Source organism: Labrus mixtus, chromosome 11, assembly GCF_963584025.1.
Source record: "Labrus mixtus chromosome 11, fLabMix1.1, whole genome shotgun sequence".
In the NCBI taxonomy this organism is placed as follows: Eukaryota; Metazoa; Chordata; class Actinopteri; order Labriformes; family Labridae; genus Labrus; species Labrus mixtus.
In genome coordinates this window covers 24,553,595-24,581,392 of record NC_083622.1, presented here as the reverse complement: position 1 = coordinate 24,581,392, position 27,798 = coordinate 24,553,595, and the positions used below count along the sequence as shown (strand labels likewise).

General features: G+C 40.9%; 2 protein-coding genes across 4 annotated transcripts; both read left to right on the top strand.

The window, feature by feature from the left end:
• Window positions 1-499: 499 nt before the first annotated feature.
• Window positions 500-26,904, top strand: LOC132984260 (C-C chemokine receptor type 4-like). 3 transcript variants are annotated; one of them, XR_009674909.1, is made up of 4 exons: window positions 500-679; window positions 1,569-1,645; window positions 6,367-8,306; window positions 26,467-26,904. XR_009674909.1 is itself a non-coding variant. In XM_061051006.1 (3 exons), the coding sequence occupies exons 2-3, from the start codon at window positions 1,575-1,577 to the stop codon at window positions 7,442-7,444; spliced, it is 1,149 nt and encodes a 382-aa protein (XP_060906989.1). In that variant the 5' UTR covers window positions 500-679; window positions 1,569-1,574; the 3' UTR covers window positions 7,445-9,372. The 3 variants fall into 3 exon arrangements, 2 of the variants coding, with proteins under 2 accessions (XP_060906989.1, XP_060906990.1); XM_061051006.1 differs by lacking the exon at window positions 26,467-26,904 and having other exon boundaries at window positions 6,367-9,372; XM_061051007.1 differs by lacking the exons at window positions 500-679; window positions 26,467-26,904 and having other exon boundaries at window positions 1,512-1,645; window positions 6,367-9,372.
• On the top strand, window positions 19,914-24,773 carry cabz01093075.1. The gene is made up of 3 exons (XM_061051008.1): window positions 19,914-20,057; window positions 21,165-21,241; window positions 23,469-24,773. The coding sequence occupies exons 2-3, from the start codon at window positions 21,171-21,173 to the stop codon at window positions 24,541-24,543; spliced, it is 1,146 nt and encodes a 381-aa protein (XP_060906991.1). The 5' UTR covers window positions 19,914-20,057; window positions 21,165-21,170; the 3' UTR covers window positions 24,544-24,773.
• Window positions 26,905-27,798: the final 894 nt, after the last annotated feature.

Genomic DNA, 27,798 nt, shown 5'->3' with positions numbered 1-27,798 from the left:
ACTGTTGTGTCGTGCAAGCATGAGATGAGATGAGAGGAAGTTACCTCGTGAACCGGATGTTTATGATAAGTGGATTGAGCTCTGATTGGTTGATAGATTTTAGCGGAGTTCAGGTGAGATTATGGAATGTTAAGAAAAAAATAGGGAAATAAATAAATGAATACAAAATAAAATGAAAAACAATTAATCATAATTTATGGAGGTTCACTGAGGTCACTCCCCTCTCAAAACAAAAACAAAGAGGGCTAAATCAATTTCAATTAACCTGGGTTACACTGATGTCAGGGTCATAGTGACCCACCTAAACTAGTCTGTCATGTCTTGGACAATTTGGAACAGACACTACCAAACAACATTCAGTTAAAGTGGAACACCCTTGACACAGCTGTCCTTGCTTTCTACTCACAGCTGAACTCTATCAGGTCTGACTGACATCAGATAACAGTGAATAAGCATAATGATGAAAATTCTACCACAACCACTTCCTCTTGATAATCAAAACCCATACTTGCAAACAGAGCTCTGCAGTCCTCCAGCTGTGGTTGCCTGCCTGGTGGGCAGTATTGTATTCATCACCCTGTCAAGTTGGCTGCACAGCTCATAAATTCTCTCAATTTGCCGTCTACCTTAGCATCCTCTGGTCCAGAATTATCACCTCTCTTGTTACCAGTACTGGCAAGTAAAGTTTCTATTTTTCACTATTAGCTACATGAAAATATTGTTTAGTGACATATCTTATAAACACCTCTCTTATAAAGAGGGGAGAATTGATTGACTCATTCTACACACATCAGATTATTATTTTTCCAGCTAATACAAGAGGCTCAGCCGTGGTTATGAGGTGTAAAACATAACACTGTTGAAGTTAAGGCAGTCAGTAGAATGGGACGCACTTTAAGCTGTTGAATTGTACTTTTAGACATTCTTTAAATCAAAAAACGTCTTCTTTGCTGGATGAAATGTAGCTTTGTCAATACAACTCTAGCACTGAATCATGCAACATTAACACAACTCTTTACACTATCGGTACATTGCATTATCTGAGTTGTTCAATCTGAAACAAGCAAACCTGATCCTCTTTCTACAAGTTGCCAAATCAATTCTCAGGTTTCTGCTCTGCACTCTGTGGCTTCTGAGTAAAATATTCAAAATACACTTTAAAAGCTTCTGCTGCACCATTTCTGGAAATGTGATGGAATGTCACTGTGGTCTGGAATGTGTTAATAAAATTAATTCAAAGTTTTTGCCAAGACAGTATTTAAAAAAATAAAAAAAACTCTTATTCACTGTGTCACAGAGCTTTTAGGAAGAGCTGTGCCCATAAAAGGGTGTGTGCAGATTGTTCTTCCTTGTCACTGTGGTCTGGAAAGTGTAATAAAACCCAGACCTAGTCTGACCTAGTTGTTTTTGCCAAGACAGTATTTAAAAAAATCTAAACTCTTTTTGGAAATACTGAAACTCTGTCACTGAATGAAACTGAGCTTGTAGGAAGAACTGGATCCGTCAAAGGGTGTGTGCTTCCTCTTTTTTTCAGAAATGAGGTAAAACTTCTCCAACTTTTCAGGCAGTTCACCATGGCCGCAACCACCCCCACTTTAAGTGCTGTTTTTGGCTTAAGTGTGAAATCATCTCCAGACGATTTAAGGTAAGACCTAACCTACAGCATCACACCTTCCTCTCTGAGTTTTGAGCCTTTGTCAGTCTGTGCCTTACTTTCTCCATCTGTTTCACATGTGTTGTTTTTATTCACTCCCGACCTAGTTACTAGATCGGCATCTAGCTAAGCATTCCACTTTCCGTTCTGCTATTTTTCAGAACATGTCATTTGCGGTCATGCATTAGTCTTGCTGCTTCATGTTTTGTTTTACAGTTTAATCAATCTTTGGCCCTGTTTACGTCTGGTATCAACATTTGTCCCGGGTGATTTCATCACAAGTGGACAGTCTTATGTGCTGGTGTAAACTTAACTGGGACGCATGAAGATGCCACCACTTTAGACCATTTGAAGGTAGTCAGGGACACAAGTATTCATATACTATATATGGGACATCTTGCAAGCTGCCCATGCTCCAAACCCTGGGCAATGTCTAGTTTGATGTTGTCTGGTTTGATACTGTTCTGCTTTGTCTCGTGAAAATCTTTGAGCTTTTTTTGTTTTATGTTACTCTAAGAGTGTGCAAATATAATGTATACATTAGTGCAGGATTTGGACCTTAAACAAGACAAATCATGCTTTATATTGGAGCAGGGGTTATTTTTTTTTCATACAGGACAATCCCATGGCCAGAGGAGAACAGGCTTGTTAAACGAGAACATGGGTGTTGGACATTTCTATTTATTTTGTGCTTTTCAGAGACATAGGTCACAAAGTCCATTATGGACAAAACATTTAGAGAAATAAGAGAGAGTAGATGTTCTCATGAGCTATACACTGATAAAAAAAGTGCACAAATTTAAAGCACAATCCCCAGACATATTATACAGAACACTGACATTAAATATGTATGGTGCTTTCGACTACTGCGTCTGACTCAGGAGAGCTCATCGTAGTTTAAAGTTGACCAAATTTACAGTAGTAGTGAAACACATTATTTTAGGTGAGACAGGCTTATAAAAATCAGATTTTATATTTTTTTGCAATGATTACAGACACCATAAACACTGTGAAAGTCTTAACCCCAAATCTTAAGACGAATATCAGGCTTCATATGGTGTGTGGTAGGAGAAACACTTTGTGTCGGGACTAGTGAGTACAATGGTCCAGATTGGGAGAATCGTTGAGTTTATGCCAGAAAATTAACCGTGGTCAGCTTACATTGAACGGCTGGAACAGTTTTTTGAAGCTAATGACATAGCCGAAGCTAAACGAGTAGCCACGTTACTAAGTGTAATGGGCGCAGCTACGTACAGACTTTTGAGGAACCTTGTGCAGCCCCATAAGCCTAGAGACAAAACATTCAATGAGATAGTGGCCATTCTGAAGGGACATTTTGAGCCAAAGCCAATACTTGTAGCGGAGAGGTTTCGTTTCAACAAGTGTAATCAGAATCCTGGCCAGCCAGTCACCAACTGTGAGTTCGGTGCTAACCTGGGTGCTTCACTACGTGATCGGTTCATCAGCGGAATTAAAAACGGAGCATGTCAGAGGAGACTTCTCTCTGAAAAGTGACCTCTCTTTCAGCAAAGCTGTTGAGATTGCCCTTAACATGAAGACGGCAGACAGAGAAGCACGTCAATTGAGAAGTATTGAAGGCGGGAGTGTCGGAGCAGCCAGCATTCACAAGGTCAGGCCGCAGCAGGGAAATAAAAACTGCTACAGGTGCAAAGGACAGAATCACAAAGCAAATGAGTGGAAAAATGAGGAAAAATGTCACAACTGCGGCAAGACTGGACACATTAAGAAGGCATGTCGTTTAAGGACACAGGCAGCTGGAGGGAAATCGCAGGTCGGAGGACAACAAAAGAAAAACACAAAATATGATGAGGACACTGAGCTGGGAATATTCAGCATCCTGACAGTCACTGATGAAGACGATGACTTGTATAAAGAAACATTTAATTTAGCTGACACTGCATTAGAGATGGAAATAGATACAGGAGCAGCTAAGAGTGTAATGTCACAGAGAACTTACACTGAGAAATTCTCAAACTTGCCACTACAACCAACTAAGGTCAGACTCAAAGCTTACAATGGAGGTAAGGTTCCGGTATTAGGGAGGATTACAGTCCAGGTTAACTAAGAAAATCAAACAGTGGACTTGCCACTTTTAGTTGTTAAAGGTTATGGATCAACACTGTGTGGAATAAATTGGCTGCGGAAACTCAGGCTTAACTGGCAGCAGACTTACTTTTGAAGTCAGCTCCGCACTTTCCATATTCCAGTGGATTATGGAAAATGCCTGTAGTTGTTTTTCTGGATGACCTACTTGTTACAGGAAGCTCAGAGGAAGTGCATACTCACAACCTTCAGAAGGTTCTGCAATGGCTGCAGGAAAATTGACTTGAGATCAAAACGTGAGTTTGGCAAGACAAACATTGAATACCTGGGACATGCACTGAATGAGCATGGTGTACAGCCCTGGCCTAATCTTGACTTGGAGGCGGAGCAAATACAGTATTTAAGGAGTGTAAGACCTGCCAGCTGGACCAGAAAATGCCAAAGCAAGTTCCACTTCACCCTGGGAATTTCCAGGTGAGTCCTGGAAGAGACTGCATATAGACTTTGCTGGGCCTTTCCTGAACAGCATGTTCATGATAGCAGTTGATGCGCACACAAAATGGCTGGAAGGATGTCACAAATCACCAGGCAGGCTACCATCACAAGGCTGAGGAGGCTGTTTGCCTCATATGGTCTGCCAGAGCAGATCGTGACAGACCACGCTACCACATTCACATCGGAAGAGTTTCAGACTTTTGCCAAGCAGAACATGGAATTCTGCACACCACAAGTGCCCCAGGGCAACCTGCGACTAATGGCCTCGCAGAGAAATACGTCCAAACATTCAAAAGAGGTATGACAAAGTTGTCTGGCACCACCCTGAACATAGACGACAAGGTTTCCCTCTTCTTGTTGTGATATCACTCTACACATAACTGTACAACCGGACAGTCCCCAGCTGATCTGTTTCTGCACAGACACATTACAACTAGGCTTGATTTCCTTCAACTTAGTATTACAGAGACTGTGCGGAAAAAACAGTATCAGCAAAAGGATAGCCATGACCGCAGCGCTGCAGACCGGTCCTTCGATGTGGACGACAAGGTGTATCTGCAAAGCACTGTGGGAGGAGATGACAAGTGGATTCCGGGAATGGTGGTCAGACAGACTGGCCCAGTGTTGTATTAAGTTCGAGAAGGAGACTCCAACACTATGCACAGACGATATGGAGATCAGCTACAGGCCCGAGCCATTGCTGTACCATACTCGGACAGCGCTAAACCAAGTGCTTTATCTACTGATCAAAAAGACTGCATCAGTCTTTTATCAGTAATATAAGGCAAACATTTAATTATAGTGTCAGACTGCTTTGTCACCCACTTTTTGATGCTCTTTTAATGATCATGTCTTTCCTCCTTAGATCACCCCCCCACCCCCCTCCATTTTACAGAGATAGTCTACAACGGTGAGATGCATGTGTGAACAAGCACCTCGGTCACTGCAAAATATTTGGAGACCGATTTTCAAAGACAGGTGTGAATATCTATACTTAGGGCACGATCACACTGGCAATCCGTACCATGCCTAAGCACGCTTCACCCCTAAAGTCCAGTTCGTTTGACCAGTGTGAACAATCTGTACCGTGCTCAAGCACAATACCCTTCATAGGCCATGGCACACTTTGAGGAGGTGTGCAATCGTGCTTAAGCACAGTACGGCAACATTGCCAGTGTGACCACGCCCTTATAGCTGTCCTCTAGTGTTTGGATCAGTAAGGATGTACTTAGGACCTGAAGGAAAATAACACATTTAGAAAAGTTTTTGTTGCACTCCTCGCAGCTACAGTATAGTTTCTTTATAGAGCGCAGATTCAATAAACTAGTGTGAAATAATGGAAACTTTATAATCCAAAGCTCCAAAACAGAAGCAATTATACTTGGCACACCACATCAGATCATCCCATCCCCATTATCCACCGCCAAGTCATCCACCTCTCTCCAACTGTCACAAATCACGGCATCAAAAATGGAACCTCAACTGAACATTGAAGCCCACGTTAAACACGTGCAAATTCTACCACCTCAGAAACATTGCCAAACTCTGTCCCACACTCTCCCTGCCAGATGCTGAGAAACTCGTCCATGCCTTTGTCTCCTCCAGGCTGGACTACTGCAACACACTCCTCATTGGGATCCCTAGCAAGAGCCTCCAGAAGCTCCAACATGTTCAGAACAGCACTGCTAGGATCCTGATGAGAGTGCGTAAATATGAACACATCAAACCCATCCTTCAGGCACTACACTGACTCCCCATCTCATCCAGGATTCAATACAAAGTCACCCTTCCCACCTACCAGTGCACCAATGGAAACGCACCCCACCAACTCAAAGACCTCCTGCTCCACTGCTCCCAGTCTGTGGAAAGCTCTCCCCGAGCAGCTGAGGGCGCCACAGTCTGCGGACGCTTTTAAAAGGGCCCTAAAATCCCACCTTTTTAACAAGCCCTCTGCTTGTACTTTTAGTTTCCTTAGTTGCTTAGTTGATGAAATTTGTTTTTATTTTAATTTTATTTTTTCCCTTAGCACATTGAGATTTTTTTTGCAAAAATGTAAAGTGTTATAAATTAAAAGTATTATTATTATTATTATTATTATTATTATCATTATTAATAATAATCATTGATGGTTTTGTCATTCTGATTCTCACCAGCTCTACAACAGAATCTGTCTTTGACAACTTCAGTGGAACGGACAACTATGATTATCCAGATGATGTCTACAGGGGGTGTCTTTATGAGCGTCATGGCACCACTTTTATTCCTGCCCTCTATGCCATTTTCTTCATCCTTGGCATTGTGGGTAACTCTCTGGTCATCTGGGTCATTGTTTGTGGTGTTCGGCTGCGCAGCATGACGGACGTGTGCCTCCTGAACCTGGCTGTCGCTGACCTCCTCTTGGTTTGTTCACTTCCTTTCCTCGCCCATCAAGCCCGGGACCAGTGGATGTTCGGGGAACATCTGTGCAAAGGGGTTCTGGGTATTTACTACATTGCTTTCTACTGTGGGATCTTTTTCATAAGTCTCATGAGCATTGACAGGTACTTGGCAATAGTACACGCTGTCAATGCAATGAGAGCACGGACCAGGTCCTTTGGAATGATTGCAGCTGCAGTAACATGGTTGGCTGGAATTTTGGCGTCTTTTCCTGAGCTCATCTACCTCAAAATCCAGCCTGATTCCAATACGACTCAGTTCTGCTACCCTGAATATCCAAGTACGGATGATTCTAGTCCAACCTACTATCACTTCTGGACATTGTTCAGCCTTTTTAAAATTAACATTTTGGGTCTTCTTGTCCCTTTTGTCATCATGGGTTTTTGCTACTCACAGATCATCTGGAGGCTGCTGTACAGCCCGTCGTCCAAGAAACAGGCCATCCGTATAGTTCTTATAGTGGTGGCTGCTTTCTTCTGCTGCTGGGTGCCCTACAACGTTGCATCCTTATTCAAAGCTCTGGAGCTGTTGCACGTCTATACAGAATGCGAGAGCAGCAAAGCCATCAGATTGGCTCTGCAAGTCACTGAGGCTGTGGCTTACTCCCACAGCTGCCTGAACCCAGTCCTTTACGTGTTTCTTGGGAGGAAGTTCAGGAGGCACTTGGTGAGGTTAATAAACAGGGCTCCCTGCAGACTGTGTCAGGTTATCAAGGTGTACCTGCCTCCGGACAGAATCAGTGAATCGGTGTATTCACAGACCACCAGCCTGGGCACGAGGAGCACTGCTGTGTGAAGTGGTTGAATGTGGAAAAAAGGGTTTTACGGTATATGAGTTGTGTTTACTGTTATTTTCTGTGTGGTCAAGCCGACAATAAGGACATTTCTCTTTAGGTTAAAATTAAATGCTCAGCTTGTTATTTTAGGATATTATAGGACTTGTAGTTCAGTTAAAATTAGTTTTTAGGTTGCTGTAAATTTACATTTTTAGTGTGGCATTTTATGTTGAGGGAATAGGTAAATATTACTCGCCAGAAATATATTTTTGTAGAGAGGTATATGTAGGTATTTATCAGTGTCAGAGACACAAGTCTGATCTACTAGCCTTATAATATTGTACAGTAACATACAGGTAAACAAAATCTTCTGCTTTTTTACCAGACATTCAGATATTTTCATGAACTAATGAAGAAATATTTTCATCAACTTATGAATAAGTTCACACGTTCTTTAAGCTGCATTTGAATGTAAATTACACCTGTATTGTAAATGTGGTTCCAGATCCTTACATTTCTAGTGAATTTCTAATGACTCAGCTTTGAACTACTGCTGGCAGCATAGCTCAGAAAAAAAAACAGTGTCAAATATATCAGCTGTCAACAGCGACACTGCAGCAACCTTGATAATGATGCCAAAGGAAATGTCAGTAATACTGCAACTATTGTTTAAGTTTTACTTGTTTTGTATTAATTAAGGGGAAACACCATGAAGCAAATGTGTTATTTACTTTTTTTGGCACATGACCACTTTCCCACTGAAGTCCTCTAAAGTGTGTTAAAGTGTTCTCTGGCAGCTAACAGTCTTTCACAATATGTGTTGCAGCAAATTTGCAGTCAGCCTAAAGAAAACCACAACCTGAAAGAGGAAGTAATGAAAGAGTTTCATCTTTGCAGACTCTCTGCACAAAGAAACATTAGACTGTCAAATTTTTTTAAAGTTTTTCTAAAAATGTTGCTGGACAAAAAACCCGGACAATTTTTAATTTTATAGGACTATAGCTCTGTAAGGTTGGGTGACTTAAAGACAGCTTTAAAGAAAAAAAAAAGGATACTTTTGGTGTTTTTATGACAGCCTTGTGTTACGTGCGGCCCTTTTTCTCTCCCTCTGTGCATTTCTGGTCTCCCTCCTCCTAACTGTGGTGCACCTGAAATGGGGCAGCAGTAGCTCAGTCCATAGGGACTTGGGTTGGGAACTGGAGGGTCGCCGGCTCAAGTCCCGTTGTGGACCAAATCTGGAAGTTGGTCTGGTAGCTGGAGAGATGCCAGATCACTTCCTGAGCACTGCCAATGTGTCCTTGAGCAAGGCACCAAACCCCCAACTGCCCTGGTGCGCTCTCTGCTTAGCAGCCTGACTCTGACATCTCTTCACTAATGCATGCAATCCTGTTTGTGAATGCATGTGATTCGGGCCCATGTGTGTGAGAATCATGTCCCTATAACAGAGTGTAACTTCCCTCAGGGATTAATAAAGGATATAAAAAAAAAAATCAATCTGCGATCAGGGAGGGAGGTGACAGGTGGGAGAGACAGGGTAGGCAGACACACACACACACTTTTGGCAACGGCATGTTCGTTCTTTTCTCGTTTAATCATTTTCCCTGTTGCTTTCTCCCCACCAGGCTTGTTTTAGTTTTCCCCCATGCATGTTTAGATTGCTGGGTTTTGTCATTTTAGTTGGGGCTGGAGAGACCGGTAGTCCTATTTTCGATTATTTCATTTTCTATAGATACGCTTTGTGGTTACCGTAGGTAGTTTAGGGGGAGGTGCCGAGAGCGACGGCCCATTACGTGGTTGGCTCGGCACCTTCCCATCTTTTGTTCCATTGTGGGGGGGGGGGAGATTATTCAAATAAAGCTCATGGTTTATACATTTTAAATTGTGTGGCGTTCCTTCTTATATGTTTTGGTCTCCTCTTTTCCGAGTCATTCTTACTCTTCTTAAGCCTTTTGCTCCTCTTGGGTGCATAGGCCGCTGACGAATATCCTCCATTCCTCCATTTCTCTTCCCCTCAGTTGTTTCCCTCATGACCCAGTCAACAGCAAGAAGGAAGAGGAATGGTGACAAAAGACATCCCTGTTTAACGCCTGTCTTGACTTCAAAGCTCCGGGAAAGCTGGCCTGCATGCATGACTTTACCCAAGGTGTCCTCATAAGGTAAGATTTCTTGATAAGGTTTATGATCTTTGTGGGGATTCCATAGTGTTCCATTAATTGCCACAGTGTTGTCCGGTCTAAGCTGTCAAAAGCTTTTTCAAAATCAATGAAGTTCATGTGCAGGGATGTGTTCCATTCAATAGACTGTTCAATGATGATGCGTAGTGTTGCTATGTGGTCTGTGCATGACCGATCTTTCCTGAATATGTATCATATTGAGCCATATATTGTACATGCTTTTCTTTGTTTTTCTGTAAACTGATATGTTCCAATTGTGTTTTTGCATACATTTTCTAATGATCATAGATCATTGTTAACAACTTTCATAACTTTGTTGTATATGATATTAAGCAAATACACAAATAATCTAATCAACATTTAATTAACTTTTTTGATTTTGAAAAAGAAAATGATTGTTATTTGCGGCCATGTGCCTGGGTCAATTTGAGATATTTAATCTCATCTGACTGCACAAACACTTTTCTTTTCCAAAATGCCTTGACATTGGGTTTTCTGACAATTCTACATCAAAATAACTCCAGTTAACATTATTTAAAATACTGACATTGACCTATGATTATTTTTTATGTATTATTTTGATTATAATTATATTATAGTTATATATACTTTTCAAAACAAAAGTACTGTCATCAAGTTCCAGACTAACGCTAAAACATGATAAATCACTTTAAGCTGTGGCATTGTACTTTTAAACAGACTTTAAATCAGAAACATCTTCTTTGCTGTAGCTTTGTCAATACAACCCTTAAATACCAAATCATGCAACAACAACAACTCTTTACACTATCGGTACATCGCATTATCTGAGCTGTTCAATCTGAAACAAGCAAACCTGATCCTCTTTCTACAAGTTGCCAAATCAATTCTCAGGTTTCTGCTCTGCACTCTGTGGCTTCTGAGAAAAATATTCAAACTCCTCAGGCACTAAAGAAACAACAGCTATTCAAAATACACTTTAAAAGCTTCTGCTGCACCATTTCACATGCTGGAAATGTGATGGAAAGTCACTGTGGTCTGGAATGTGTAAAAAAACCCAGACCTAGTCTGACCTAGTTGTTTTTGCCAAGACAGTATTTAAAAAAATCTAAACTCTTTTTGGAAATACTGAAACTCTGTCACTGAATGAAACTGAGCTTGTAGGAAGAACTGGACCCATCAAAGGGTGTGTGCTTCCTCTTTTTTTCAGAAATGAGGTCATACTTCTCCAACTTTTCAGGCAGTTCACCATGGCCGCAACCACCCCCACTTTAAGTGCTGTTTTTGGCTTAAGTGTGAAATCATCTCCAGACGATTTAAGGTAAGACCTAACCTACAGCATCACACCTTCCTCTCTGAGTTTTGAGCCTTTGTCAGTCTGTGCCTTACTTTCTCCATCTGTTTCAAGTGTTGTTTTTATTCACTCCCGACCTAGTTACTAGATCGGCATCTAGCTAAGCATTCCACTTTCCGTTCTGTTGACGTCTGGTATCAACATTTGTCCCGGGTGTTCTCATCACAAGTGGACAGTCTTATGTGCTGGTGTAAACTTAACTGGGACGCATGAAGATGCCACCACTTCAGACCATTTGAAGGTAATCAGGAACACTAACTGCATGGCCTCCTCTCAGGCAAATAAACACAGAACCAGCACTTTATTATTACAACGTTGCATCCTTATTCAAAGCTCTGGAGCTGTTGCACGTCTTTACAGAATGTGAGAGCAGCAAAGCCATCAGATTGGCTCTGCAAGTCACTGAGGCTGTGGCTTACTCCCACAGCTGCCTGAACCCAGTCCTTTACGTGTTTCTTGGGAGGAAGTTCAGACAGGGCAGGCATTTTCCCTGTTGCTTTCTCCCCACCAGGCTTGTTTTAGTTTTCCCCCATGCATGTTTAGATTGTTGGGTTTTGTTATTTTAGTTGGGGCTGGAGAGACCGGTAGTCCTATTTTCGATAATTTCATTTCCTATAGATACTACTTGTGGTTACCGTAGGTAGTTGTAGTGTCCCACCTGTAGGCATGTATTCATAGTCCTTATAATCAACATTTATGCAAAGTATCATGAATAATCATAATAGTATTTCAGTATAATAATTAACTAATAGACACATATTATGCAAGTTAGATAAATAAATAACAATAGTGTGAGGGTTGCACATTATGAACATAACATAATCAACTAAGAATGAAATGCAGAAGGGCACATGTTGAATTCAAACTGAGCCTACAAAGTGAAATTCATCAAGGATAGAGTGAAAGAAGTCAATGCTTAGATGAAATTTTGCATGGTCAAAAAGTGAGGTCTCAAGTTTCATACAAGCTCGCAAAGCAACAATTTGAACAAACTGAACCAAACTACACTAACAGAGGCAAATCAATAAGTTTAAACGAACAAAAAAAAAGTACTTAAAGGAATAAAGGTGTACAACAAAACTGTTACAAGAGGGGCACAAAAGCTACAAAGGGCAAAACAGCAGCAGTTGAAGCAACCTTAAAATGAAAACTACTATTAATAAAAAAGCAATGCTTCAACTTACAAAGCTAAAAAGGGGTTTCAGTCGGGATTGATCTGGGGGAACGAGAGACCATGGGCCAACTAGTCAAGCTGCAGAAACAACCAAACAAGGATCTCATTTAAACCAGCAAGCTACACATCCAAACAAGGTTTCACCTCCCAGCAGCAACACCAAACACAACTGCACTTGCCAGGCAGGAGCAAGAGGCCCGTAACCTGACATCCAGCTGCCTTAAGTAAGCTTACCTGTTTCGTGAGTGGGGGAGGGGAAAGGTGAGAGGCTGCATTCAAGAACTCATCGTGTTGTTACCACATTACCATTGTTACCATTTATTGATGTGATTGATGTGTCTGTTGCATATAACAACAGCAGATCTCTTACCACATCAATACATGTGTTTGGTCATTCTGGGCATCCAACTCAACAAGTGTATAAAAAAAGCTAATATCCTGGAAAAACAATACTCAGAACTCATGATGAGCTTGACATCAGAACATTTCCATAATTTTCCATAAAACTTTTTGAAAATCTTCAAAATCTTGAAAGTCAAGACTGCACCGATGTATGTGTCATCACTTCCTCTCAATATCAAAAACCCAAACTTGCAAACAGAGCTCTGCAGTCCTCCAGCTGTGGTTACCTGTCTTCGGTCTGGTCGGACGCATTTGCAACTTTAAAAGCTTTCGCATGTGGACTTGCGGTTCTGTGTATAGCAGACACAATATTTAGAAGAGCTTTGTGACAGCTTCACAGGAAGTCACAAAGATTTCATCACAAGTGGACAGTCTTATGTGCTGGTGTAAACTTAACTGGGACGCATGAAGATGCCACCACTTTAGACCATTTGAAGGTAACACACTCACACATTCACCTCCATACCACACACACACACACACACACACACACACACACACACACATTCACCTCCATACCACTCACACATTCACCTCCATAACACCCACTCACCTCCATACCACTCACACATTCACCTCCATAACACACACACACCCACTCACACATTCACCTCCATACCACTCACACATTCACCTCCATATCACACACACACACACTTTTTTGAACAGAGTAGTATAAAGAGTGTTTGAATATATCAGCTAAATAAAACAACAGGAAGGCAAAGTAAAAACTTACTGCAGGACAGATAATTGTTTCAATAAGAACTAAGAAAGATAACGAGCCAGAAGTCCCTACATCGTCAACACACTTCCAAACAGGGAGTCATGGGAGCAAAAGTGACAAAGGGAGTCGGTGCATCAACACCTTTGGAATTGGTAATAAAACAGCAGCCTGATTATGAGAAGCAGATTAGACTCTGAATGAAGAAATGGCATAAACGGACTTCTGGAAGGTTGCAATGGCCCAAGGAAGGAACCTTCATGGCAGCGTGTTGTGATGAAGTGGAGGCAAACATTAAACATCACAAGGCAAGAGATACCACCGATAAGAGACAGGGAAAGCAAGCAGGAGGTCATCTAGATATTTGTAATTGTCACAGTGAATGTATTATAATCATCTTTTTAAACTCAAAATTTGATTTTCAGAATAGGAATAAGAGTTATATTATTTTTAATAGGAATTTGACGTGGAGTGCTATTGCCATCTAGTGTTAGAATATCCATGAATACGTAACCTTCATAATTATACATTTAGACATGTTATATAGCATACTCTTTGCTAGCTATAGAAGGTGTTATTTAAAGACACCAATTTCTTTTCCTACTTTATTAATATGTCTTATGAATGTTGACTGTACAACATGGTTTTGTTCACCTACAGGCTGCGATTAACTGAGGATGTTCCCAGATGGTGTGATTTTCCTCTCAACATGAATCTGATAGAAATGTTTGTCTAAATATATGACGTGAACCTACATCAACGTGGATCTGATAGAAATAATATCAAAATGAATGTATGGTGACATATATGTTTAGATTCTTATTCTTAATCTTATTGAGTAAACTCTGTTTAGTTTAAACAATTGTCCTCCGGTCAGAGTGGGAGTCACCCTTCTCCTGCAGGCCCACCTCCTTCTCCTGCAGGCCCACCTCCTTCTCCTGCAGGCCCACCTCCTTCTCCCGCAGCTGATATGAGTTCACACTCAGCTCAGATCTTTAGTTCTTTTGTTTGTTTTGGGTTGTTGAAGTTTAGAGCTTCAGCTCTTGCTCGCTTCTCTTCGGACCGAATCACTTCTTTTAAGTTTGTGCTGTAGTGATGAGTCTCTGCCGGCTGAACCGACGTACAAGCTCCATCCCAGCTGCACACTCCGACCAAGTTGTCAAGGCATCTAATCTGGCCCGTGGACCTCTCTGGGCCTGAAAAGAACCACTTGCCAGAGACTGAAACGCGGGACCAGCCGGTGGAGTTCAATTGAACACATCTCACAGTAAGACTGCTGGTGGCAAGGGGTGTTGGAAGATTGAGTCTTCAGTCGTGTCTATTCAGAGCCCTCCTTTAAATCCAAATAGAATCCCAAAATTTCTTTATCAACTTTCTTTTTGACCATTTTCTGATTAAGTCATTCAAACAATACCGCGTCTTATCTCATTACTAAATATATAATGTCATACATTATAATTGCATTATCCTGATCATAATAATCCTATTCTTTATCTGTTTCATCTATACATTATTGTTTACCCCTTTTTATATTAAATTTTACACATAAAATTCAGGACTTTGTGTGTTTTCTTGTTTAACATTTCCAGAACTTACTTCTTTCAAGATATGAAACTGACTGAGTAATTAATTAACTTATACCATTAAAATTATTTTCTTCCTTTAACAGGAAGTGGTGCCCCTTCTTTTAATCCGAGGTTAAATAAAGATATAACATCAGCAGAGACAGCAGAAGCCCAGCCAGTAGTGGATTGTTGGAATCTAAATAGAGCCTAAGCAATCAACCAGATATAGGGAGATAGTATAGAAACCAGAAACACAGATAGTAGTGAACTATCACAATCTAGCGTAAGCCCATAAGGTCAAATAGGCGCAGAAGATGAAGGGAGTGGGTCAGATCCAGGGGAAGCATGGGCGGTTCTAGGCAGGGGCCAACAGGGGCCAGTGTCCCTGTAACACTGAGCTTGAAAATGCATAAAAATTTCCCTTACATGATCTGCGACGAAAGGAATTGTGGGGCATCATATCTCATCTCCTTTGGTAAAGGATGGTCCAGTGTATCCTATGCTAAAGGAGGTTATAAAGATTTGACGCACCTTTCCTTAACTTTTAGAGAATTCAAACGGCTCTTATCATGGCCGCCACTTAAATGCTTCATTTCACTCCGTTAGGAACCTTCCGCAAAAAAGACAATTCGGGGTCTCTGCTCACCTGAGAGGACTGAACTTTGACCTCGTGTTTGTGTCTCCTCAGCTCTGTGTCCTCTCACAGGAAGATGATGATGTGCAGGATCCTGCTGCTCCTCATGCTGACCTGCTGTGTCTGTGGTTAGTTCACACCTTCACTTAAATCTCCCCAGAGAGAGAGAGAGAGAGAGAGAGAGAGAGAGAGAGAGAGAGAGAGAGAGAGAGAGAGAGAGAGAGAGAGAGAGAGAGAGAGAGAGAGAGAGAAAACACTCTCTCAGACTGCAGAGACAAAGACTTCATGTTCCTCTCTCACCCTCTGTGTCTCCTTGAGAACAGTTGAAGTGAACGTGACTAAGAGCTACTATCAGGCAGAGGAGAACCAGAGCGTCACGTTGGAGTGGACCTTCACACCCCAAGCTGACCCCTCACTTCACTCTCGTATAGTGTGTTTGATGGTCACTGATCACAAAGTCTCCACACTCTTTGAACTGATGGGAGGAGTCGAGGTCTCAGCGTCTGAGCATTTTGCAGGACGAGTCCACTGGGACAAAGACGTCCTCAAAGAAGGACGACTCAGACTTCATGTGTCCTTGTTAAGGACTGAAGACTCGGGACAATATGTGTGCAACATGAAGATGAAGTACGATGCTGGTCGTGGTGAATGCAGCCTTAATGTGACCGGTAAGTAGACTCAGTAGATCTCAGTAGTTTATTAAAAACCAGGGTCTGGATCAGGACCGACTGATCATCAAGAAGTTTCAGCTGACATCTCATTCTTTCATGTGGTAGTTTGATCTTCTCTCAGATTCATTCTTCCTGACATTTGCTTGTTCACAGTTTAATGTTGTAGTAAATATCTGTTTTCCTTCACAGCAGCTGCTCACGAGCCTGAAACTCAGCAGAGAGTCGAGGAAGACCTGGCCTCTACGCTGGACTGGGACTAGTACTGGTACTACTGGCAGCATCAGCTGGACTGGCTCTCTGTGTCTTTGACATGGGCGGGGCCAACAGGGGCCAGTGTCCCTGTAACAATGAGCTTGGTCCCCACTGTGGCCACCCCTCCAAAAGGAAGAACCCCCCCTAATAACACAGTATTTGACTCAACAACCGGACTCACAATCTAGTATTAAACACTGTTAATTAAACAAATATAAATCATGGTATTTAATGTTGTGTGCTATAATTTGGCATAATATTTATATATTTTTTAAAGCGATCATCTTTGTCTATTTTTCACCTGGGTTTAATGTTCCCCTCTGACAAATCAACTGGCTCCTGTTTGGCCCCCTCAGCAAAAGTGGTCTAGAACCGCCACTGAGGGGAAGGGACAGCATCATACATCCTCCCACCGGAGTGTGGCCCTGTTAAGTACTGGAACTAGAAAACACGTCGGTGGAAAGACAGTACAGATTAGGAAAAGCAAGACAACAGGTGTTAGGATATTAGCAGTAGCAGTGGTAATATGGATAATGATAATTATAAAAGTTATAAACAACAGGCAGACCCAGAATCAAGACAGTTGGAAACAAATCATGACGAACTGAGTGAGTGTGCTCTAGCAGCAGGAGTGATGGCAGCGTGGCAAAACAGAAAACCCAACAATAAAACTACAGAACTCACATATGTGAGATCAAAAATAGCTAATCGAACTATGGCAATAGGACCAAACAATGAAATAATGAATCCCCGTGAAAGAGCAGTGTAACTCAGACGGAGTAGTAAAAGTAAGAATGAAGTGCTCAAAGTATCAGTGTGTCGATATAGAACAAGGTCGGAAAATGATCAGAGCCCAGGCAGAAAAGCTGGTGATTTTAGACAAAAAAACAGAAGAGATATAGAGACCCAAGGGCAGTGCCTACTACTGTGCATAATTGGAAAATGTTAGGAAAAGAGAACAATATGTTTTATCAGTGGATGAAATATTCAGCCAGACAGATAAGTGATCAAGCTTGCATTACCTGTTATAATCCTAAACGCTTGCCTAAAATCCTACCCTTCCCAGGAGTTGAGGACGGGAGGTGCAATGAAGCACATACTTGCCTTGCAGAATGCACTTTAAATGTAGCTGTAGGAATCCGAGGAAGGTGGACAGATGATCTTAGTATTTGCCCAAAAGCAGTGATGCCACAGCTCCCCGTAATGGTCCCTCCGGTTGTACAAATATCATGAGCTATGGTGCATCCATTCTGTATAGCTAGTGGATATGATCTGATGTATGCCTTCCGAGTAAATGAGACTTCAGACAGGCGAGTGCAGTTTAAGTATTTAAACATTACAGAGGTAGTATCACCATCAGCCACAAAGTTGATCCCGCGGCCTCTCAGGTTATGTAACACCGCAAGAGACGCCGCAATCCAATGTAAACAAGTGGTCGAAGATGGCAAATATTTGTTTATAGTGCAGAATACTACGATAATTTGCAGAATAGGCCTCCCAAATATAGGAGGAGTGGTGCGACCTTTGACTGATATATTTTGGTTATGTGATAACGAAAAAAACAGATAAAGGCGACATTACCGAAATAATGGGAAGGCCTGTGCGCCCCAGTTATGATAACAGGGCAAGTAGCAGTGCTCAGTATGGTACCAACAGAACCGGAAAACACTAGAAAGAAAAGACAGGCACATGGTGCATGGAAAGAAAACGAACAAATATATATTGCATGGAATCAGGAGCCCCAAGGGACACCAGAAGAACATTATTATTATTCAAATAAAGCTCAGGGTTTAAACATTTTAAATTGTGTTGCGTTCCTTCTTATATGTTCTGGTCTCCTCTTTTCCGAGTCATTGGTTAAACTTAATGTACGTCTAGGAGGCCATAACACTATGTTTAATCAATATGTATCATATTGAGCCATACATTGTACATGCATTTCTTTGTTTTTCTGTAAACTGATATGTTCCAAAAGCAAAGCAACAATTTGAACAAACTGAACCAAACTACACTAACAGAGGCAAATCAATAAGTTTAAAGGAACAAAAACAAAAGTACTTAAAGGAATAAAGGTGTACAACAGAACTGTTACAAAAGGGGCACAAAAGCTACAAAGGGCAAAACAGCAGCAGTTGAAGCAACCTAAAAACTACTATAATAAAAAAGCAATACTTCAACTCAAGGGCGTAACTTTGAGTTGAACATTGGGGGGGTTGAGATTTCCGCCTGTGAAGCAGGTCTGAGGACATTCCCCGCATGCGAAAATCTTTAACTATATATACACACACGTGCGCGTATATACACTGTATATACAGTACTTCAGAAATACCCACTAAGAAATCATGTGATATTAGTGTCTTGAATTTTTTAATTCATAATTGTGTGCCTTGTCAGAGCATGACCATTTTTACCTGCTCCTCTGAAACCTCTCCACAGACTGGAATGCTGCTCTCAGCATGTCTCTCTGTGAGGAAAATCACACGATCACACCTATGGATAACTAAAACTGTATGTTTTTAGCCTGCTTAACAACATTTTAACTCTTTGACCTCATTACTTGGTCACCTGTGCCTCCTCTGTCTCTCTCTGATCCTTCTGTCTTCCCTGCTTTTGCTGCTACTTTCACCTTCCATCTGATACACACACATACACATTGTACAGCAAAAAATGTAGTAATTGCATGTTCAGTAATAATATGTGTGTGTGTATAATATAATTATATATATATATATAATTATTACTCAAGTTGGCTTGTCCTGTCCCAGCTTTTTACAGGGTGTCTCAGATATGTTGATCATTTTAATTCTTCATGAGAAAGTCATTGGATTCGATTGTCAGAAACCACAGGGGAGTGTTTTGTGAACATGACAGGAAATAATGATAAGGATATCATGTTGATGTTGCTTTTTTGACTTTTTGTATTTAAATTGTGCCTTGTCAGAGCATACCATTCTTACCTGCTCATCTGAAACCTCTCTCTCGCTGCTCTCAGCCTGTCTCTCTTCACCTTCTTTGATCTGATACACATTAAAACAATATACCAAATAATTACTCATTATAATTTAAAATCATACGTAGTAGTGATCACACACGGTCACGGAACAATCATGTCTATAGATGACCTTTGGCTGATCAAGAGCTCTTCTATTGGCTTTTAGCCTGTTAGCTGAATAGCGAATCTGGCTAACTGGCTAAGACACAGCACAGCAGAAAGTAGGACTAACTTTTGTTCACTTAACGTTATTTGACTCGTGAGTGGTGTCACTGGAGCCCTAGTAGTAGCGTACCTCAAGACTGCACCGATGTATGTGTCATCACTTCCTCTCAATATCAAAAACCCAAACTTGCAAACAGAGCTCTGCAGTCCTCCAGCTGTGGTTACCTGTCTTCGGTCTGGTCGGACGCATTTGCAACTTTAAAAGCTTTCGCATGTGGACTTGCGGTTCTGTGTAAAGCAGAAACATACTTCTTTGAAGAGCTTTGTGACAGCTTCACAGGAAGTCACAACCCTATCATGTGAAACCCCACATGCCCACCCAAGGTGGGGTTAGGGGATGTTAGTAACACCATATAGTGCACACTGTCAAAGTATTGTGTTCATCACCCTATCATGTCAGCTGAACAGCTAATCAATTCTCTCAATTTGCCGTCTACCTTAGCATCCTCTGGTCCAGAATTATCACCTCTCTTGTTACCAGTACTGGCAAGTAAAGTTTCTATTTTTCACTATTAGCTACATGAAAATGTTGTTTAGTGACACATCTTACATGTTTATTTCTGCAGGGAAGATTTGATTGAGTCACACTAGACATGATCGGGTTATCATTTGAAAAGCTGTTTCATGAAGCTCAGCCATGTTTGAGGTTTAAAACATAACACTGTTCAAGTTTAAGCTGTCAGCAGACAGTGTAATCGTTCCTTCTGTTGACTTTAAATAAACTCAACAAAAGAGAAGGGCTGAAACAAATAATCTAATCAACATTTAATTAACTTTTTTGATTTTGAAAAAGAAAATGATTGTTATTTGCGGCCATGTGCCTGGGTCAATTTGAGATATTTAATCTCATCTGACTGCACAAACACTTTTCTTTTCCAAATTGCCTTGACATTGGGTTTTCTGACAATTCTACATCAAAATGACTCCAGTTAACATTATTTAAAATACTGACATTGACCTATGATTATTTTTTCATGTATTATTTTGATTATAATTATATTATAGTTATATATACTTTTCAAAACAAATGTACTGTCATCAAGTTCCAGACTAACGCTAAAACATGATAAATCACTTTAAGCTGTGGCATTGTACTTTTAATCATAAACATCTTCTTTGCTGTAGCTTTGTCAATACAACCCTTAAATACCAAATCATGCAACAACAACAACTCTTTACACTATCGATACATCGCATTATCTGAGCTGTTCAATCTGAAACAAGCAAACCTGATCCTCTTTCTACAAGTTGCCAAATCAATTCTCAGGTTTCTGCTCTGCACTCTGTGGCTTCTGAGTAAAATATTCAAACTCCTCAGGCACTAAAGAAACAACAGCTATTCAAAATACACTTTAAAAGCTTCTGCTGCACCATTTCACATGCTGGAAATGTGATGGAAAGTCACTGTGGTCTGGAATGTGTAAAAAAACCCAGACCTAGTCTGACCTAGTTGTTTTTGCCAAGACAGTATTTAAAAAAATCTAAACTCTTTTTGGAAATACTGAAACTCTGTCACTGAATGAAACTGAGCTTGTAGGAAGAACTGCTTCCTCTTTTTTTCAGAAATGAGGTCAAACTTCTCCAACTTTTCAGGCAGTTCACCATGGCCGCAATCACCCCCACTTTAAGTGCTGTTTTTGGCTTAAGTGTGAAATCATCTCCAGACGATTTAAGGTAAGACCTAACCTTCAGCATCACACCTTCCTCTCTGAGTTTTGAGCCTTTGTCAGTCTGTGCCTTACTTTCTCCATCTGTTTCACATGTGTTGTTTTTATTCACTCCCGACTATCGGCATCTAGCTAAGCATTCCACTTTCCGTTCAGTTGACGTCTGGTATCAACATTTGTCCCGGGTGATTTCATCACAAGTGGACAGTCTTATGTGCTGGTGTAAACTTAACTGGGACGCATGAAGACGCCACCACTTTAGACCATTTGAAGGTAATCAGGAACACTAACTGCGTGGCCTCCTCTCAGGCAAATAAACACATAACCAGCACTTTATTATTAGAGTACTGAACCTGACAGAGATTCTCCCGACCTATAGTCGTTCACATATGCTCCTCACAGCTGGAGACTATCCAGGGGGGGGATCGGGGGATTTCCCGAGGTAAGACGTGACGTAAAAAAACAACGTGGAAGTAGCGGCCGTAGCAACAGAGTCCGCTACACGACGTTATGATGAGAATATTTGTCTTTATATCAATGCTATGTGTAATCCAATGGAATGACAACATCCACAAAAGAGAGGAGAACAACATACTGAAGAACAGAAAACATAATGCAGACATTTAATTATGTGCACAGACATCGTAGTGATCGTGTGCAGACACTTTAGGCAGTCACTGTATATAAACGTCATTCTCTTTCCATTGGCTCAAATTGAAATCTACGGAGTTCAGACATCACTCACTCGGATATTCTGCGGATAAAATACTAGGGGTCTGGCCGGATAAACTCTGGGTAAAGTCTGCGCGAAAAATGCAGCTGTTTGCGTTCACACATAGCCTAAAGAACCTCCGGGTAGCCAAATCTCCGGAGTTTTACAGGAGATTTCCATATGCGTGATAATGGTTTATGAGTGTGCAAATGTAATGTATACATCAGTACAGGATTTGGACTTAAACAAGACAAATTATGCTCTATATATCCAAGCATGGGATATTTTTTTCATTCAGGAAAATCCCATAGCCAGAGGAGAACGGGCTTGATTACATGAGGACATGGGTGTTGGAAATGTATGCTTAGGGCTTTTCACAGATATAGGCGACAAAGTGCTTTACATGGACAAATATTTAGAAATATAAGAGACAGTAGATGGTGTGATGAGCTAGAAAGTGTAAAGCACAATCCCCAGACATACAATACAGAACACTGACATTAAAGGTTTCAAGGTTGTCAAGTGGTTTTTCTGTACAAAAGAAATAAGGTACATGACAATTAATTGTTTGCCTTGTTAACAAATGAAATCTGAGCATGACAATATCGTCAAACATAGGATGGTGCATCAATTAAACAATAAGTCAAGTCTGCACAGGCTTAACAAACAAACTGAATCACCAAACTCAAACAATAACTCACTTTTGTACGCACTCTGCAAAGAAAGAGGGAAACGGGTCTTGTCAGCTGGAGAGCAAACTGAGCAACGGGCACTCATCCTCTTTATGAGAGACCTGATTTAAGAGAGTGGATTCACCTGTGGCTGATTGCTGCAGCAAGCACAGGTGTTTATGTTGCTCCTCCTTGAGCTCAGGGATTGAAGACAAACATTAAGAATCTCAACACCAACCAATTTCCGCACAATATGCACTATATAATATCCTGTGGCTTGTGCACAACCACAGACTGTATGCAGGCATTCGGTGCGATCTCTATTCATTATGTTTTCTGTTTGCCAGTATGTTCTTTTCTGCTCTTTTTTTTCCGATATTGGGAAGGTGTTGAAGTACACATACAGTAGCATTGATACAAGGGCAAACATTAAATTATAGTGTCGGACTTCTTTGCTTCTTTTAACGATCATTAATTGCCTCCCGAGTTCACCCCTCCATTCGACAGGGGTAATCTCATGCTGTGATGTGCATGTGTGAACAAGCGCCTCAGAAACGTTTTAGGGGCAGTCTGCTCAAAACGTTTCGATAATAATCGAGGTTACTGAAAAATATTTGGAGACCCATGTCAATGCCAGGTGTGAACATCTGTACTTATAACTGTCCACTAGTGATTGGATCAGATAGGATGTGCATTGGACCTGAGGGAAAATAACACATTTAGAAAGGTTTTGTGTTGCACTCCTCACAGCTACAGTGTAGTTTCTTTATGAAGTGCAGATTGAATTAACTAGTCTGAAATACTGGAAACTTTCTAATCCTTGATGGTTTTGTCATTCTGATTCTCACCAGCTCTACAACAGACAACTTCAGTGGATTCCCAACGGACTACTACTATGATTATCCAGAGGATGGCTACGGGAGATGCACTTATGAGCGTCATGGCGCCACTTTTATTCCTGCCCTCTACGCCATTTTCTTCATCCTTGGCATTGTGGGTAACTCTCTGGTCATCTGGGTCATTGTTTGTGGTGTTCGGCTGCGCAGCATGACGGACGTGTGCCTCCTGAACCTGGCTGTCGCTGACCTCCTCTTGGTTTGTTCACTTCCTTTCCTCGCCCATCAAGCCCGGGACCAGTGGATGTTCGGGGAACATCTGTGCAAAGGGGTTCTGGGTATTTACTACATTGCTTTCTACTGTGGGATCTTTTTCATAAGTCTCATGAGCATTGACAGGTACTTGGCAATAGTACACGCTGTCTATGCAATGAGAGCACGGACCAGGTCCTTTGGAATGATTGCAGCTGCAGTAACATGGTTGGCTGGAATTTTGGCATCTTTTCCTGAGCTCATCTACCTCAAAATCCAGCCTGGTTCCAATATGACTCAGTTCTGCTACCCTGAATATCCAAGTACGGATGATTCTAGTCCAACCTACTATCACTTCTGGACATTGTTCAGCCTTTTTAAAATTAACATTTTGGGTCTTCTTGTCCCTTTTGTCATCATGGGTTTTTGCTACTCACAGATCATCTGGAGGCTGCTGTACAGCCCGTCGTCCAAGAAACAGGCCATCCGTATAGTTCTTATAGTGGTGGCTGCTTTCTTCTGCTGCTGGGTGCCCTACAACGTTGCATCCTTATTCAAAGCTCTGGAGCTGTTGCACGTCTATACAGAATGCGAGAGCAGCAAAGCCATCAGATTGGCTCTGCAAGTCACTGAGGCTGTGGCTTACTCCCACAGCTGCCTGAACCCAGTCCTTTACGTGTTTCTTGGGAGGAAGTTCAGGAGGCACTTGGTGAGGTTAGTAAACAGGGCTCCCTGCAGACTGTGTCAGGTTATCAAGGTGTACCTGCCTCAGGACCGAATCAATGGATCGGTGTATTCACAGACCACCAGCCTGGACGAGAGGAGCACTGCTGTGTGAAGTGGTTGAATGTGGCAAAGAGGGTTTTACGGTATGAGTTGAGTTTACTGTTATTTTCTGTGTGGTCAAGCCAACAATAAGGACATTTCTCTTTCATTTTCTTTTCAGGTCATAAATAGCCAAAAGTACCCTAAATAGGTAAAAACACATATGCACAGCATTTAAAAAACATTGCTTATCTAGCCTTGTTTAAAATGCGTATTTCAGTGGGAATAAAAGAGTTTCTGTAAGTTTTCTTTTTCGCCTAAAAGGACTGCCCGAGGGGAGCAGCTGAAACGAGTGGTGAAGGGGGTGTGAAGGGTCCTGAGTGATGCAGACTGCTTTCCTTTCTGTTGCTCACATGTAAAGTTCTGACAGTTGGATCTGGGTGGTGCAACACAGCTCCTTGGTCTTAGTGATGTTAAGCTCCAGGGAGCTGTTCTTAAACCATAGGGCCATGGTGTTTACCTGCTGTCTGTATGAGGACAGGGAACGCTCATCTGTCAGACAGGCTACCAGATAAGATAAGACACTTTATTGTCATTGTATGCGATACAACGAAATTTGGTTGGTGACAAACAGCCCAGCAGCAATCTATGAGATAAAAATAAGATAAAAAATATATTAAAATATATTAAAACAGCAGGTTAGGCACATACAACAGCACACAATATAAGTACAGGAATAAGTTATTGCACAGAGTAACCATATTGCAGCATGTTTAAAGTGCAGTAGTGCTACATTTTTTCAAGTCAGTCCTTCTGCTGCTGCTGTGCAGCTGGCGTACCACACGGTGACACATTGACAGAGGATGCTTTCTATTGTGCTTCTGTAGAAGTTGACCAGAGCCATGTCATCAGCATATTTAAGCAGAGTCAGTCCATTGTCATCACAGGTTATGTCATTTGTGTATATGGAGAAGAGGATTGGTGATAAGACACAGCCCTGTGGTACCCCAGTATTTAAAACAATGTCACTTGATTTAAAACCAGACGGTAACATGTTGTGGTCTGTCCTTTAGAAAGTTTTTAATCCATAAAACCAGGGTTGAGTTGACTTGTAGACCTTGGACTTGGTTCAGGAGTGTGTTTATATTTACTGTATTGAAAGCAGATGAGAAGTCCATAAATAAAATCCTAACATATGAGTTAGGAAAGTCAAGGTGCTTTGCCACTGTGTCCAGGAGGGTTAGGGTGGCGTCCTCTACTCCCCGTTTTGCCTTGTAGGCAAACTGTAGCGGGTCCAAGCTCTCGCCAACTATGGTGCTGAGCTCCTCAGCAACCACCCTCTCCATACATTTGCAGAGGATCGAGGTGAGTGCCACAGGTCTTGTAGGTATATGTAGGTATTTATCAGTGTCAGAGACACAAGTCTGATCTACTAGCCTTATAATATTGCACAGTAACATACAGGTAAACAAAATCTTCTGCTTTTTTACCAGACATTCAGATATTTTCATGAACTAATGAAGAAATATTTTCATCAACTTATGAATAAGTTCACACGTTCTTTAGGCTGCATTTGAATGTAAATTACACCTGTATTGTAAATGTGGTTCCAGATCCTTATATTTCTAGTGAATTTCTAATGACTCAGATTTGAACTGCTGCTGGCAGCATAGCTCAGAAAAAACGGTGTCAAATATATCAGCTGTCAACAGCGACACCGCAGCAACCTTGATAATGATGCCAAAGGAAATGTCAGTAATACTGCAACTATTGTTTAAGTTTTACTTGTTTTGTATTAATTAAGGGGAAACACCATGAAGCAAATGTGTTATTTACTTTTATTGGCACATGACCACTTTCCCACTGAAGTCCTCTAGTGTGTTAAAGTGTTCTCTGGCAGCTAACAGTCTTTGTAATAAAGTTTCACAATATGTGTTGCAGCAAATTTGCAGCCAGCCTAAAGAAAACCACAACCTGAAAGAGGAAGTAATGAAAGAGTTTCATCTTTGCAGACTCTCTGCACAAAGAAACATTAGACTGTCAAATTTTCCAAAAGGTTTTCTAAAAACTTTGTTCCAATAGCACTCAACAAAACTCGGCAAATTTTTAATTTGTACTTTTATAGGACTATAGTACTGTAAGGTTGGGTGACTTCAGAAAGACAGCTTAAAAAAAAGATACTTTTAATATTTTTGTGACATGTATCATATTTAGCCATATATTGTAAATGCTTTGCTTTGTTTTCTGTAAAACTGATATATTCCAATTGTATTTTTGCACATACTGTACATTTCCCAATGTTCATAGATCATTATTAACAACTTTTATATCTTTGTTGTATGTAATATTCAATTGTTTTTCCTATGTTCCTATGTTGTCTCATTTGTTAAGAATTATTAAATAAATGTATGCATCCTGTAAAATCTATCCTGAATTATTTTCCTTCAGGCCCTATTTGAATGTATTACAGTGAGCAAAGTAGTGGTGATTGGCAGGAGGAAGTAAGTCTTAAAAAAGCTACTTTCTGGAATGGATTAGCACCCTTACATCATGTACTTTGATGTTAAACATCCGGAAGTCACATACATTTTAGACCCCTCAAGAGAGTTATCTTTGATATCAACAGGAAGGATATGATCCTTAACAAGCATTAAAAGACCTATAGCTTACAGACCAGGTTTTAAGATAACATTATATTATAATGAAGGACAGGTAAACAGGAGAGTATACAGTAAATGCTGCTGGTTCTGAAGAAAACAGGATTATTATTGAAACAGACTTTCTTTTTTAAAAATGGGTGTTATCAAAGGCATTACATCTTTGGACATCTTTTCTGAACTTTCTGGAGGGCATGACATGATAGGGGCCCTTTAGCTGGAAATATAATTCACATCATCCAATAAGCTAAGAAAATCAATTAATTTGTCTTACCATGGTTTGTTCCAAGGAAGTGTGCATTTTGTAAACAAAGGGGACCCAGAATATAGCCCTGGGGGATCCCTCAAAATTGAGGAGAAATGTGTTTTTAAAAGTAGAGTAAAGGGTAGACAGAAAACTAACTGCAATGATTTTATGTTTAGGATTTGTTTGGAGTCAGCGTCAAATCATCAGATTCTATGTAAATGTGTTGCAAAATCTGAAAACTTAGATTATTTACCAACAATAATAAATTTTAAATCATTTGTCCAGTCCTGACATACAAGTCAATTATGGGAAAGTAGAAGTTCTTAGTAAAACGAGAAGAAGACAGATCTTCAAGTCAGGGAAGGTACCAAGAGCTGCATGTGTTGCAACTTGTGAGAAAGAAGAGTGAAGGACTGACTTATTT

What these genes read in the sequence shown, in the direction of transcription:
- LOC132984260 (XM_061051006.1), top strand. Translation starts at nt 1,575, where the DNA reads ATGGCCGCAACCACCCCCACTTTAAGTGCTGTTTTTGGCTTAAGTGTG. An exon ending in TCATCTCCAGACGATTTAAG is followed by an intron (nt 1,646 to 6,366) that starts GTAAGACCTAAC and finishes GATTCTCACCAG; the next exon opens with CTCTACAACAGAATCTGTCT.
- cabz01093075.1 (XM_061051008.1), top strand. Translation starts at nt 21,171, where the DNA reads ATGGCCGCAATCACCCCCACTTTAAGTGCTGTTTTTGGCTTAAGTGTG. An exon ending in TCATCTCCAGACGATTTAAG is followed by an intron (nt 21,242 to 23,468) that starts GTAAGACCTAAC and finishes GATTCTCACCAG; the next exon opens with CTCTACAACAGACAACTTCA.